Source organism: Pteropus vampyrus, unplaced genomic scaffold (assembly GCF_000151845.1).
Source record: "Pteropus vampyrus isolate Shadow unplaced genomic scaffold, Pvam_2.0 Scaffold15, whole genome shotgun sequence".
Lineage (NCBI taxonomy): Eukaryota > Metazoa > Chordata > Mammalia > Chiroptera > Pteropodidae > Pteropus > Pteropus vampyrus.
In genome coordinates, this window is record NW_011888796.1 from 621,684 (window position 1) to 637,935 (window position 16,252).

Consider the following 16,252-nt stretch of genomic DNA (forward strand, 5'->3'; position numbering starts at 1 on the left):
GTGAAGTAAACACTGTCTTCTCACTGCGCAGCACAAAAGAAAGGGGTTCCCTACCTGCAGCATGGACGACCAGACCCAGTGTGGTGGTGATTTTGGAATTGCTAGGCCTTGCTGTTTCTGGATCTGAAGTAAAAATAAGCAAGGCAGCCATTAAGCAATGTGAAACAAGAGCTGTTAGAACACTGACCTGGAAGTGGAAGAATTCTTTGAAAGCTCTTAAAATAGTGGATTATTTTTCTTGCTTTTTTCTTCTGCTTCTATCACTTAGAAGTTTCCCCCTGTCTTAAAGAGGTGGGCAGGAGGGAACTCTTCATTTGACTCAGCCTTTCCTGAACAGACAATGTATAAACCCCAGCTGCCTCATACCCCTCAACCTTCTACCTCTCCATGGAAAGTACTCTGTCTGTGGGCTCTGATCACTTCTCTCCAGACCATTCAAATTGTCATTGCCTATCTCATCTTCCTCAGCCTCCTCCTGAAACTTCATCTTTATTCTAACATTTGCCTTCCTCCATTTTTTTGCCACCATCCTAACCTAAATTTTCATAAACTAAAACCTAAATTACAATAGGCTTCCAACTGGTTTCCCCTTCTTCTCATATCTTTGTAATCTAAACTCATCTTCTATGTCCTTGTCGGATTCACCTTTCTGAAACACCGCTCTTCTGATGTGTCTGTTAACCAGTTAAGAATATGATGCTTTTCATAGTCAGTCCAAACTGATCTATTCGGTAGGTTCTTAAGCCCTTTACCAACTGATATCTTTTTTTCCCACTATCCAGTCCAGTTAAAACCAGTTTCCTTTAACACTCTCTAACAAAATATTCTCATTCTCCTTTCCCCAAATCTCCTCACCCCTACTACTTGGCACATACTGAACTTTTCAGCTTGTCAATTCAAAACCTAGACATTATTCAAAGTCTGATTCTAGGACCACTTCCCTCAAGAAAAAAAAAAAGATTAATTCCAGTTCAAAACAACTCTCCCCTTGCTTAGAAACCTAGAGCTCTATGCACACAGTCTCTGCGTGAGGCTCCAGAGTTTCTACTGTATCACTACCTTAGATTTAGAAAACTATTTTCATTTAAATATGTCTTATATCCCCAGATTGACTGTAAACTACACAGAATTAAAATTTCTATCTCTCTATTTCTTTTTTATATTACTTATAGAATGTTAGCAGAGCACTGGCACCTAACAGTTGCTTAATAAATCCTTGTTGAAGAATGAAAAGTATTTATCTGTATCACATGAATACTACTGCTATTATAAGAAATATACAAGTAAAAATATCCAAACAATGTAAAGTTAAAAGAAGAGGACATCAAAATGTCAGGTGAAATGACAGATGGAAATTAGTCAAATAAATTCCAAGGAATTTAATCTTCTTGAGGAGCCCAGCGCAGAGAAGGAATGGTTTACAATGGAAAAAGCATATACAATAAAGTAACATTATCATTTTACCAATAAAATTTATCTTCTAATTAAAACCCTGCAAGGAAGGGAAGCTAAGGCCTCTAATCACTCTGAGACAACAAATATTTCAATATCACCCCACAATGGGAAGAACCATCGTATTACACTGCATAAAAAACTTGTTTTGGCTTTTCTTTATACACAGTTTTGTTATAATTAACATCTTAAAAATTAAAGGCTTTAAAATTAGAACACAGTGTTTATAAATCTATCGGAAGACTGTAGAGTTGTCTCTCCATATTTATGGGGGATTGGTTCCAGATCTCCTCCCACCCTGCCGCAGATGCCCTAGTCCCTTACATAAAATGGTGTAGTATTTGCATAAAACCTAGGCATATCCTACTGTATACTTTAAATCATCTCTAGATTACTTCTAATACCTAATACAATGTAAATTTTATGTAAATACTTGTTATACTGTTTTGTTTAGGGAATAATGACAAGAAAAAAAAGCCTCTACATATCTAGCACAGCCTTAACTACATAGTACATGTCAGCACAATGTAACATTTTCTTCAAATATTTTCTGCAGTTGGTTAAAATCATGGATGCTGAACCTACAGATACAGAGGGCCAACTGCACTTTAGCAAAAATTTAATAAATGAATTAACTTTTACTGATATTTAATAATGTATAATACCCTGCACATAACACGTAAAACCAGGTCATCAGATACATGAAAGCCATCAAAAACAATGACTTCAGAGATGAAATAGAAGGAATAAAGTAACACAAAATGCATTTTAAATTGAAACTGTCAAGAATCGTGAGAAAAATATCACAGGTGACTATGGGTAACTATATAATGCAGTTGGAGTTGGATACCATCCAACAGAGGGTTCTTCTCATTTGCCATTTGGAATAAAGAACATGAATAGAAACCATGTACGCCTAATTCAATTTTTCAAGATAAGCCTTTGTTATTCAAAAAAAAAAACTATAGAGAAAAATAGTATTCAAGGAGATAAAAAAGACTTTCTAGATCAAGAGTATTTTTAATTTAAGTTTAACCTTATAATTTTTTAAAAGCTTTTATTTGGAAATAATTTTAAATCTTCAGAAAAATTATAATAGTTCAAAAACATTTATATACCCATTTTTCAGAATGCCAATAACCTAACATTTTGTCCCATTTGCTTTATCATCTGTGCTCATGCTCTTTCTTTCTCTATGCATACCACACAAGCATACATACATATATACACTTTTTTCCATTTAAGAGTAAGTCACATATGTCATAAACTCTTTATTCCTAAATACTTCAGTGTGTATTTCCTAAGAGAAATGATATTTTATTCCGTAATCATGGTACAGTTACCAACTTCAGTAATTTTAACATTGATACTTTTTCTAATCTCTCTTGCAAATTCTAATATTTTCAATTGCCCAAGAGCGTCTTTCATGGCATTTTTCCTATCAAGAAAGGATCCAGTCTAGCAACATATATTGCACTTATACATGTAATATATGATATAGCTCTTTAGTCTCCTTTAATCTTGAACATTTTCTCTGTTTTGGACTTTTGTGATGTTGATATCTTTGAAGAATACATTCCCTTCCCTGTACCTTTCTTGTTTTTTAATAGAATGATCCTTCCTTTTGAGTTTGTCTGATGTGTTCTTAGATTATGCATTCTCGAATGGAATACTATATAGGTGATACCTCTCAGGACAGGCATAAGATGTATATTGCTGTTCACCGGTGTGAATTTCGAATCATATCCTGGACATTGTGAATGTTATCTTGTGGATACTCTAGATTCTATTATATTCCTCCAGAGAGTGTTGATTTTTTTGTTTTAAGTAATTTGGTTTGACTCAAACTGCAAAATGTCTTTTGGGCAGCTGCTCAAATCCCAGTTTATTTTTCATTTTTAGCTGAGCTGTCTGGAGTCCAACCTTGAAAGTGCGGTTCAGGGCTCAGTCACAGATTTGGGCAGATTTTACACAAGAATTTGGGGCTGCATTTCTCTGTCTCTCTTTTGTCTTAAGATTCTTCCCTTGCTTTCCAGTGGCTTCAGTTAACCTGAATTCTGTTCTCTGGTTACTTAGGCCAGAAAGACTGAGTTTTCTATCAGGATTTGAGCTACCCCACAGGGTACTGACTGCTAAAAGCAGTAAAAACAGGAATCAACCTGTTTCAAGTGTTGACTCCTCTCTAGAATTTGCCTGCTTTAGGTAACTTTCCTGTATCTTTAGGTAGTTGTTTTTTAAATTTTGTCCAGATCTTAAGACAAAAAAGTTACTATGACTTAAGTTAAATTTAAAAAAATCTTAGCGAATTCTAGTTGTCCTTGAGAGAAGCTTATATTTCCTTGATAAGCAACCTACAAATGTGTTTAAGTATATTTGTAAGAAAATATCTTTGTGAATCAGAATTTTCTATACTAATAACCATAAAAACAAAAACCCAAATGAACTGGATGTTCAACCTGACACTCATGTTGTCTTGTTAAAGCCCATCTCAAAATTGAACGTTCTTAGTCAAGCTAAGCAATAGTAGCTGTCATACTGATGTCTAAAAAATGAAGCTTAACCTTGCTTATGATTTAAATGTATTATCTCATTATTTAATGTATTGATAAAAAAGACATATATTACTATACCACAAATTTGTTTTAATGTTTTGTTAACTATATTTCAATATAATTGATTTTCTCTGTAATCCTATGCACTATACTTTCCATATTTAAAAACCGTATTCCAAAAAAGGTCCATAGGCTTTAGACAACCTAAAGGCTCCATGGCACAAAAAGGGTTAAGAACTACTACCCTAGACTCTTAATGTGATAGCTTTAGGATAACCAGGATAATACCCAATAAACACTCTCTTGTGCCACATGTCACAGCTCACTGGCTCCCCCAACTGAATAAAATGTTCACAGGATGCTGAAGGCTATGAATTTTAGCTCTAAATCAGGCCAGTGACACACACTGAATTATTTAATCATTTGTGATTTTCTAAACTGCAAATTAATTGCACTGCCCAGAAAGCCCTGGAGTCACTTACCATCAGTAGAATGCACATGGGAGCTGCCAATCTGATCCACCAGCAACATGAAAACAAAGCCCAAGACGAGAGAAACACCGATGTAGGCATGCAGCTGTGTGTGGTCATGGCTACGCTCATATTCATGGGCAACTGGTATTTCTGCTGCTTTGTCTGATGCAATCACATTCTGTGTTTCAGTCACTTGGTGGTGTTTTCCTAGAGCAGAACCATAAAGAGAAAATATGTTTTCCCACATTTTCACTTAGAAGCTTCCATTCTTTTGTATTTCAAGCTCTACTTACTTTACTGAAAAATCATCCATTTCCTATTTTGTATTCCAGCCAATCATAAACTCCTTAAAGTTCAAGATGAAAAAGTTCCCAAGTGTCTTTTGCTTTTGGCATTCAGATCTTTTAACTGCCTATTATTCTCAAAACCTAGGAAATGGAAGCAAATCACCAAGCAAGAAAGCAGTCATATTCCAAATTCTCCTTTCTGGCTCTGAAATTCATACCAATCTCATCAGAAACCACAATAAGTTGTATTCTGATGAAAACAGGTGAATCAAGAACAGTAACAATGAAAATAATTACAATCAAAGTCATCTAGTTTTATACCTACGTTGATATAAAAATTGCAAATAAAGTGCAAACTGAATATAAATTTAATTAATTAATTTTTTAATGGTGGCATTGGTTAATGAAACCATTAAGTTTCAGCTGTACACTTTAACAGTAAGGCATATATATATTTACACTGTGTTTACCTCCCCTAGTTAAGATTTCTTTCTGTCACCACATATTTGACCTCTTTTACCCTGTCTAACTCCCCGCTCCCCCCTGAATATAAAACTTTTAACTTTAAAAAATATCAAGGAGCAATCACTAACTAGAAACTAAAAGGGAGAGAGCAGTTTAGTTTAATAGAGGCATATCCTGCAGTCTAAATTCAGTTCTAGAACTATCATGATTGTTGGAAGATTCTGAATTACAGAAAATGACCTCTAGCCTAGTAATACTACTAGTACATATCTGACACTCAAAACAAATGCTTCAAGGCCAGAATCCTTTGCGGTGTTTCACGAATAGAGGCTAACATACTAGACATGTAATTGAACAAGCATTTTTTAGCTTTGATCAAAGAAACTGAACAAGTCTGTTGTAATATTTTAGACCCTGCCTTGATTCTTTAACATCCATTTTTGAGGGGCACAAAGAACATCATCTGAAGATAATAAAAACCTATATATTTTTCTAATTCCTTATATTTTTCTAATTCCTGATATTTTTGATGTGTTTTCATAACTTTTTTAAAAGCCTTTTTTTAATGTGGTAAATATACGTGACATAAAATTTACCATTTTAACCATTTTAAATGTACAATTCTCTGGCATTAGTACATTCATATTGTTTTGTAACCGTCACCTTCATCTCTAGTCAGTATGGTATATAATAAGTGGTAAGGGCTCACAAGCTGTTCCCGAACATAGTTATATATTAAATAGAATTAATTTGGGAGATTCAATTTTAAACATTTATGTTAAATATTTGACCTGAGTATCTGGTTAGATACAATACTGAGCAATAAAATAATGTTGGAGGAAAAGAAAAGGGGTATGTAGGGGAAAAGCAGACGTCAGACATTTTAGCAGACAAAATAAGAGGTAGAGGAGCTAGATCTTATTAGTCCATTATCACCCATGTTTCAGCAAAGTATAACAAGAGTCTTAAAGAGCTCCATTTTTATTAATGAATGACAGGATAAGAGTTAATTAAATATAATAGCAGCTATAACCCTCTTTTACTTAAACGTAGAGCAAAATGACAGAGGAAAGCCATAAGATAGTAATTGTACCTCTCTGTAGAATCTGATACGTGGCATTCTTGCAGAAGTTAGTGGGAAATCCATATTGAACAATTCTTGATGTCAACAGTTTCAATGAATGTCTAGTTATGAATATATCACATTTATATTTAGGTCTTTGACCCCATAACCTGCTTTCCTAAGCATATTAATTCTAATGTTCCAAAGAATTATGGTGGTTTCGAATTGTAGCTCCACAGTAAACAAGCACTTGCAATACTCAATAAACTATGTTCTTAAAACTTCTATTTCTATAGAAAGACAGTTTTCTCACGTGAACGCTGATGATCATCTAATTCCAGTGATTTTAGAGCTATAATTATGGAAGAATATGTGAGAGGTTTCTTTTTAAATTAACTAGTATTTAATAGTGCTTATTAAAGTGTCAGGACACGTAGTTAATACTGTACACTGAGCCCTGAAAAAGTATCTGTTAATTATCTTAATTGCAAGGTCCTCAGAAAAACTAAACCACAGGCTGTATTAACATGTAAACAAACTCCTTTCTTGAAGTTTGGAGAAAAGCTAGTTTTGATCTACAGATAAAAAAGTGGGGAAGAAAAGATAAAGCTGCAGAAACTAAAGTGATTGTGACTAAACTCATCAGTATATGAGAAATGTAGAAAATTTGGAAAGGCTAATATTATAGGTGAGCTATCTCAAAAATTTTAATAAACTACAGTATTAATATTTACTTTATATAAAGAATGATGGGGACTTCTGGTGCTGGCCAAGGTGGATAAATCCACTATAGTCTCAATTATGCACTGATTCAAACAAAAACTCTGTTAAGATCACACAAAAAACATCTAACTATCTGAGGACTACAAAAAGTAAACAATAGCAAGAGGAGAGAGGGCGGCAAAAACATCAAAAGAAACCCTGTCCTATGGCTAGAGGACCAGGAAAAAGGGGCACTGAAACATGTTGGTGGAGGGAAGCCCCCCACCCTTTTTCGTTTCCTCCTCTTTCTTTCTTTCCTAGCCCTTACTTGAAGGCACATCCACTTGCAGAACTCCATGGAAATAATGCAGGCAGTTAAAACCCCAAGAGAACTTCACCTTTCTGGCCACAGTAACTGGGGAAAAGGTCCCAGTGGTCTGAAAAGTATGGAGGGAAATCCAGTTATTCTGTTCTCTCTCTTTTCTCCTGTTATTTTGCCCTGAAGGCAGCCCAAGTTACATGGAACTATGCAGTGACAACACAGACAGCTAAAACTCCTAGAGAAACTTATTCTGGCCAGAGGACCAAGTAAAGGGTCCCCTGGGAGCCAGAGGGTGTGAGAGGAATACTTTAAAGAGCTATGGGGTCCCCTAATACTGTGTATAAATGGCACAAGTCCCAGACTCACCCCTGAACTCTGCGGGACAAGACATACCCAAAGCAACATTGCAAAGGCTTTGAAAACTGAACTAAAATTGGAACTATTCCCCAAAAAGGCAACACAGAACTGACAGTCTGAACCCAATCAGGGTAACTGTCAGCTAAACAAAAGAAATAAACATTCTCCAGAGGACTGAGAGGACCCAAAAGTCTCAAATTATATATTCAAATTTCCAGGCTATAATCCATAATTACTTGACATACAAAGAAAATGAAATATGACCAATTACATCAAGGGAAAAGACAATCAACCCAACCCTCATAATAACTGAGATACTGGAATACTCAAAAGGCTTTAAAGCAGCTATAAGTATGCCCTCTGAGGTAAAGGTAAACACACTTCAAATGAATGGATGTCCCCAGGAGAGAAATAGAAACTATAAAAAGGAACCAAGTGAACTTTTAGAATTGAAAAATATCTGAAACACTAAGTTCACTGGATAGGCTCAATAGCAGAATGGAGATGACAGAGGAAAGAATCAGTGAACTTGGCTACAAGGGCAGAGGTGAATAGTACTGACAGAGATCACATGGCTCAAAAAGTCTAAAATATTTACTATCTGACGCTTTACAGAAAAAGTTTGCTGACCCCTGGTCTAAACACACTAATTAGAAGACAGAGATTTAAAAAAACATGATCCTACTATATGCTGTTTACAAGAAGACCACTTTAAATATAATGAATGACATAAATAAGTTAAAAGTGAAAGGATAGAAAAAGATATAGCATTTAAACACTGATCAAAAGAAAACTGGAATGGCTATATTAATAAAGATAAAGTAGACATGAGAACAAGAAATATTACCAGGAATAAAGACATTGCATAATGATGGAAAGGTCAATTCATCAATAAGACATAGCACCTAACCAAAGAGCTTCAATATACATAAAACAAAAATTAATAAAACTAAAAGGAGAAATGGACAAATCCACAAACGTACCTGAAGATTTCAATATTTCTATCTCAGTAATCAGTAGAACAAGTAGCAAGGATATAGAAGATCAAACAACTTGATCTAACTGACATATACAGAACACTCTACCAAATAACAACAAAATATACAGTCTTATCAAGTGCACATGGAACATTCAGCAAAATGAATCATATTCTGGACCATTATAAAAAGCATTTACAAATTTGTAAGTATTCAAAAATTAAACTAAGTATGTTCTCTGACCATAATAAAATTAAACTAGAAATTGGTAATAGAAAGAATCTGGGGAAAAACTGGAAATTAAATAACACACTCCAAATAACACATAGGTCAAAGAAGAATTTGAAAAGAAAATTAGAAAATATTTTGAACTAAATGAAGATAAAAATATATCAAAATTCCTGGGATGCAACTAAAGCAGTGCTTAAAGGAAAATTGATAGCATTAACTGCTTATACTAGAAAAGAAGATCTCAAATCAATAAGCTTCCGCATAAAGAATCTTGTAAAATAGCAAATAAAGCCTAAAGAAAGCAAAAAGAAGAAAATAATAAAGAGCAGAAATCAATAAATAGAAAGCAGAAAAATCAATAGAAAAAAAAAATCAATGAAATCAAACACAGTTCTTTGAAAAAAAATAACAAAATTGACAATCCTCTAGCCAGAATGACCAAGTTAAAAAGAGAAGACAAATTATCAATATCAGGATGAAAGATAAGAAATTACTACAGACACTAAAAGAATAATAAAAGATTACTATAAACTTTATGCCCATAAATTCTTCACCTTAGAACTGAATCAATTCCTTGAAAGACGCAAACTTCCAAAGTGCATTCAAGAAGTAGGTAACCTGAATGGAATTCAGAGCTAAAAACCTTCCAATATAGAAAATACCACAGGTAAATCTTAACAAACATTTAAGGAAGAAGTATTTTGATTCTATACAGTCTCTTCCAGAATACATAAGAGCATACACTTTCCAACCCTAAGAGGCCAGCATTACTCTGATGACAAAAACCACACAAAGTACACTGTAAGAAAGGAAAACCACAGGCTAATATTCCCCATGAAGATATACAAAAATCCTCAACAACGTATTAGCAAACTGTGTTTGGCAATATACAAAAATGAAAATCCACAACAGCCAGGGGGTGGGTTGAGGAGGGTGGTATATGCAAGTCTAGTTCAACTATTTGAAAATCACTGTAATTCACCACATTACTAGAGTAAAAAAAGCATTTGACAACATTCATTCAAGATAAAAAAAAAAAACCAAAAAACTCTCAGCAAACTAGGAACAGAAGAAAACTTCCTTAACTTGAAAAGAGAATCTATAAAAACTTGCATCTGACATCACTGTAGGCATTAGACTTAATGGTAAAAGATTGAATGAGAACAACACAAGACTGTCCACTTTCATTTCTAATCAAACTCATACTGGATGGTGTAGTCAGTGCAATAGGAAAGAAAAAGCATATTGGAAAGGAAAACATTAAACTGTCTCTCTTCACAGATGACATGATTATTTATGTAGCAAATCTCAAAGAATATACAAAAACGCTATACCTAATAAGTTTAGCAAATTTATGAATACTAGAATACTGAAAATTTAAATTAAAAAAAAATGTCATTTACAATTGCACTGAAAACATGAAATACTTAGGTAAACTCTAACAAAATATCTGTATCCTAAAAACTACAACACTGATGAAAGAAATCAAAGAAGAGCTAAAGGATCCATTGTGTTCACGGATTAGAAAACCACAATATTCTTAAGGTGTCAATTCTCCCCAAATTAATCTACAGATTCATCTCAATCTCAATCAGAATCTCAGCATTTTTTTGTAGATATTAACGAGGTCATACCAAAATTTTTATAAAAAGAAAAAAGGAACTAGTTTAAACAAAACAATTGTGAAAAAAATCATCAAGTTAGAAGGGTTCCACTATCTGATTCCAAGGTTTGCTATAAAATACAGACTTCAAGACAATGTAATATTGGCAAAGGAGAGACATACAGATCAATGGAATAAAATAGAGTCCAGAAATAGACTAACACAAATATGGTCAATGCATTTGTCAACACTCATAGAGCTGTACACCAAAAAAAGTGAATGTAACATACATAAATAATAAAATAAATTTTAAATGATGGCTTAGGGCTGGAGATTAATCTATCATAAAAAGTTAAAGAGAATGGAATGCTTATTTTTGGAGAAGCAGGTTTATAAAGCACATTGTATCTATTTTCAAATGACTCTACGATAGTATTTTGTGCCAAAATCCAGAAGAACTGAAAATAAAGGAATACAATCTAACACACAGCAGCTAAATTTAACTTTAAAACTATAACTAAAATATGGTATAAGAATTATATCTCAATAAAAATGTTATAAACAAACAAAAAAAGTACACCATAAGTACTTCTTTTCTCTATCTCGGTGATTCCCAAACTTGTCTAATACGAATTACCTGGCAATGTGTTAAAAATAGATATTCTCAGGACTTCTCTCTAGAAACTCTGCTTCTGTAGTCTAGGTTAGGGATCAGGAAATGAAATTTTTAAAATGCAGCCCTCCCTCAAGTAACTTATTATTAGACAAGTTTAGGAAACAACTTCCACCCATAATTCTTTCTTAGTTACAAAGCCAAGAAACAAAATTTAATTGTCTATTTAGTCATGGTCTGAATGTTTCCTAGTATACTAGGATAGTGATCTCTATAGTAGAAAAATCATACCCAGAAAAATTCAAGATGATCCACTGAGATAATAAAGAAAATACTGATTGATACACATTTACTTTAAATCACGTATTTCAAATTTTTCCATTGTAGGCATGCGTTTTATAATGTACATAGTAAATCAGTAAAATAGTACATGTATATCTTTTTTCCTAATATGATCAAAAAAGAATAGAAACCACTACTCTATGGCTCCTGATTTATTATTTTTATCCCCTAAAGCTGACCAATCCTCAGCCTCTGTCCTATTTTGCATTAAGATCCCCTCAATCCTCACTCTTTACCATTATGCCCATATTTATACACCAGACATAAGAGCATCATCATTCTGGATAAAGGACATAGGTTTCTTCCTCAACTGATTACTGAAAAACTATTTATTTATTGGATTTAATAAGAAATTTGGAAGGCTCATACCTCTTTACTATTCTTAAAGTCCAGTAGACTCTTGGCACTTGAAGATTCAGCCACCAATTTAACAGCTGTAGTTTCAAGCCTTCACAAGTATCTGTGAAGTTTCATGACAAGTAGTAATCTGATTTTACTGAGTCACAAATCTGAATCAAGTATGCTTTCAAGCTGGTGTGAAGGACCAAATTATTTAGCAGGTAAGTGAACCAAGCTGACCACCCAGCATTTACTCTTATACAGCGATACTGTTCTCTTTGTTGTTATTAAGATCAGGAGAGGCCTCTTTAGTTTTTCAGTTAATCTTTACTGCAGGGGTCCTTACCAATTATCTACAAAGTTTATTATAAAAAAAAAAAAAAAAACCCTGAAATCCAAATTGTATATCTACATTTTTTCAATTAAAAAACACTAAAAATATAATCACCATCATATAGGATTTGGGAAGTTTGACTGGGCATAAAAAAAGGACTGTCATACTTTAAAAGATTGGAATCTATGTACTATTGCAAATAAATCTTAAGTGGTATTCATGAATTGGAGCATTCAAATCACAAAATGAACTGTTATAAAAAATACCATTAAGGTTAACTTTTCAACTTTCTATGTCAATAACATAACTCAAAGAAGGCCCTTCTCTTTCTCACCCTCAAGAATATCTTCATAAAGTGCATGTACTCCTTCAGGCACGATGACTGCCAATGCAGTTCCACAGAGAAGGCCAGCACCCAAAACAGTCACCAGCTTTAGTCGCTCCTGGAAAGAAAACATAAGAAAATGTTTAAAAGATTGATGAATGAATGGGAGAAAGTTTCCGAAGTTATCTGTAATGCAGACTGTGAGCCACTCATTTGTGAGACCAATATCTATAATGGCCAGTAAATATGAAAAAGGGTGAGCTTCATAAGTAATGCAAATTAAAACAAGCAGACGCCATTTTTATATTTACCAGATTGGCAATGATGCGGGAAAACTTATCCATGATAGGGAGAAATAAGCATACTTGTTTAACACCAGAAAGAATGTGAATTGCTGCAACCTATCTGGACTACAATTTGGAAATTTAAAGTCTCAAAAATGTAAATCCTTTGATCCAACAATTTCACTTCTAGAAATTCACTCTGAGAAAGAAAGAACTATGCAAAAATGACCTCTGCACTTATTAAGAGTGCGAACCCGAAAATAAACTAAATGTCCAAGAAAGACTGACTGAATAAACTATGATACTTCATCACAGTACCACAATACTCAGCTATTAAAAATTACGATATAGAAAGTCATAATATACTGCTATGAGGAAAAAGTTGGTGGCAGACAACATGGTTTTTGTTTTTTGATAATCATACTTTAATAAAAAATATACATATAAATACAGGTATAAATTAAACATTAACAAATTTCTTACTTTATAATTTATAAACATAATGTATAATATATAATTTATAAATGTAATTTATAAAGCATCAAAATTTATCTAAAATGAACATATATTATTCATACAATTAAAAAAATGTGTTTAGTTCAATACTAAAATGTTCCATGGGTTTTTTTAAAACAGCTTTACTGAGGTATGACTGACATACAAAAAGCTGCAGATATTTAATATATACAACTTGAGTATTGAGTTACATCTGTAAAACCATTCTCGTAATCAATGCCATAAATGATCTACGGTTTTAATTCAACTTAATTATATTTTTTTTCTTTTTACCCAGATTTATCTGAGGGACTGTCTCCTGACATACAAGATATAAAGGATTACATTTCAAAATTTCTTAAAGCAGTGGTGTACCCTATATGGCTTCTAAGACTCTTAACAGTATGAAAAAAAAAAAATCTTAAAAACTACAAGGGGTAATTATGTACACTGCTTATAAAAAAGTTTCAGTAATTTAATGGTATATCATATACTTCATTTTTATGTTTTAGTTTCTGTCATGAGATTAGCAAAAATAATAGTGGCTGTATTACCTCTGATATACTAATGAACTTGTACCTATGAGGCTGGGGAAATATATACACATGCAAACACACACACACAGTCTCTATGGGAAAATGGTTTCTTAGCCAAAAGCCTGGTGGAAATATTACCCCCTCCTGGTTTGGGAAGAAGGAAGAGATCTATAGCTTATTGTGTCTCTACTGAAAACAAGGGAACTACAGCTGTAATATCAGCACCAACTAATACTTGCCATACAGCAAATGGGAAATTCCCACAATCTGAGCACACAGGCCAGGTTAGCCCTTCATACATTTAAGATGAACATTATTAGCTACTTACAAACCAAGAGTATTCTGAATACACCCAGTGGTTGGGGCACTGGCTTGAGAGATAGAACTGACTCCATGTCCAAACTGGTTAATAACTCAGTACCTCAACTTTTCTATAAAATAAGACTATTTCTATATCTTGTGAGTATATATGAGGAAACAGGAGAAAGTGATTGAAGCATTTCAGAAAAATGACACCAAACAGCTGGTGTTACTATTTTAATAATTAATACTGAACTATCCTAAGAGTCTTTGTCTTTTCTAAGTTATTAAACTCACCAAAGTGCTGCTAATCACAGCATTCATTTGAGACAGATTGTGAGAGCATGGCGAACACAAGATGGAGAAACAGCTCTGTTCTGTGTAGGTGATAGGATAATGACTTAATCTTTTCGTCATTTTCTCTAATCAAGTCATAAATGTCACCTTTTTTTTTTTAAAATTCATGAATGTAAAGTTTTACACCTAAGTAAGGACAAAAATAATGGTAAAATGGAACTGGACTGAGGATACGATTTCATTTTAAAGATTTGGTTTCAGAACTCCACAATTCAAACTAATGGGCAAATTGCTAGAAAATTGTCCCATCCGCATTTTGACAATGCCCTACTCTAGGAAATGGATATGGAAGATGCCCCTGCTTTGCAAATTAAGGGAAGATGAGAAGTGAGGATGTATTTAAAAAAGAAGGAGCTGATGGCCCTCAAAAATTACTTGGGTGGTAGCTCATACCATATGCAAAAATTAACTTGATGGATTACACACCTAAAGATAAAACCTAAAACTCAAAAGCTTCTAGAAAATGTAAAATATCTTTGCAATCTTGAGTTGGCAAAATTTCTTAGCAAGGACACAAAAACACAAACCATAAGAGAAAAAATTGAACAACTGAATTTAAATTGCTTGCTGATCCATTAAGAAAATGAACAGACAAGCTACATCCAGGAAGAAAACATCCACAATACATTTATCTGTGATAACAATTCAGCCCCCTTCAGGTCAGAGACATCTCTTTCCCCAGCTGCTGGTAGTGTAGCCCACTGAGGGCTCACAGCTAAATCCCTCTGAAGAACTGACCTTGGGCCAAAGGGAAGGAACTAACCTAACGTTATATCTCCTCTCTCAGAACAATCCACATCCACTGACTAGTCCACTGGGTTGTGTGGAGGGAGGTACAAAGCCCTGTGCCCTTGCCTCAATAGGATATCTCTGAAAGGTCATCCAGCTTCAGAGCCTGCTGTGTAGTGAGCTGAGGCCTCTACTGCAACTGAATTAGTTCACCTCCAACTGCTTAATCCTTCTCATTCATTCATACTTGTTCTTCCCAAGAGCACTCCCCAATAAACTTCCTGCATGCAAATCTTCTCAGCGTCTGTTTCCTGGGAAACTGAACCTAAGACACTGTCAAAGGGCTTGTATTTGAAATATAAAAAACGTGTACGACTTAGTAAGAGACAAAAAAAATTTTAAATGGGTAAAATGTAGAACAGATACTTCACAAAAGATTTCTGAATGGCCAATAAGCCCATGAAAAGGTGCTCAACATCATTTAGTCATCAGGAAAATGCAAATGTAAACTACAATGAGATACCTCTTCATACACACCAGAATGGCTAAAATTAAAAAGACTGACAACACTAAATGATGACAAGGATACAGAGCAACTGGAACTCTCATGCATTGCTGGTGGGAGCATAAAATGGTACTACTTTGGAAAACTGACAGTCTCTTATAAAGTTAAACCAGCAATTCCACTTTTGGCTGTTTACCATGAGAAATGAAAATATATGTCCACAAAAAAACTTGCTTTATTAATAATAGTCACAATCTGGATCACATGTCCATCAATAGGAGAGTGGATAAACAAAGTGTGGTGTACTGATACAATGGAATACTACTTAGTAACAAAAAGAAATGTTACTGAGACGTACAGAAACATGAATGACTTTCAAAAACATTATCCACGTTTGAATGAAAGAAACCTTACACAAAAAGAGTACAGACTGCGTGAATCCATTTATATGAAGTTTAAAGGCTGGCCAAACTAATCTACGTCAACAGAAATCAGAACAGTGGCAGGAGGGGTGAGTGGGAGAATGCAGTGGCAGAGGAAATTACTTGAAAAGAGGCACCACGTTATTTTATTGGGATGATAGAAATCTTCTAAATCTTGATTGGGATG

At 34.0% G+C, this 16,252-nt stretch overlaps 1 protein-coding gene across 3 annotated transcripts in view; it reads right to left on the minus strand.

The window, feature by feature from the left end:
* The window catches only part of SLC39A9 (solute carrier family 39 member 9), a 38,019-nt gene that overhangs the window by 8,720 nt on the left and 13,047 nt on the right, over positions 1-16,252 (minus strand). For 2 of the 3 annotated variants that reach the window (XM_023526853.1, XM_011383703.2), the window contains exons 2-4: positions 12,447-12,555; positions 4,487-4,684; positions 55-123 (exon numbers count right to left, since the gene is read on the minus strand). In XM_023526853.1, the coding sequence (XP_023382621.1) occupies positions 55-123; positions 4,487-4,684; positions 12,447-12,555 (376 nt within the window). The remainder of the gene's footprint in view (positions 1-54; positions 124-4,486; positions 4,685-12,446; positions 12,556-16,252) is intronic. The other variant, XM_023526850.1, reaches the window with a different exon arrangement.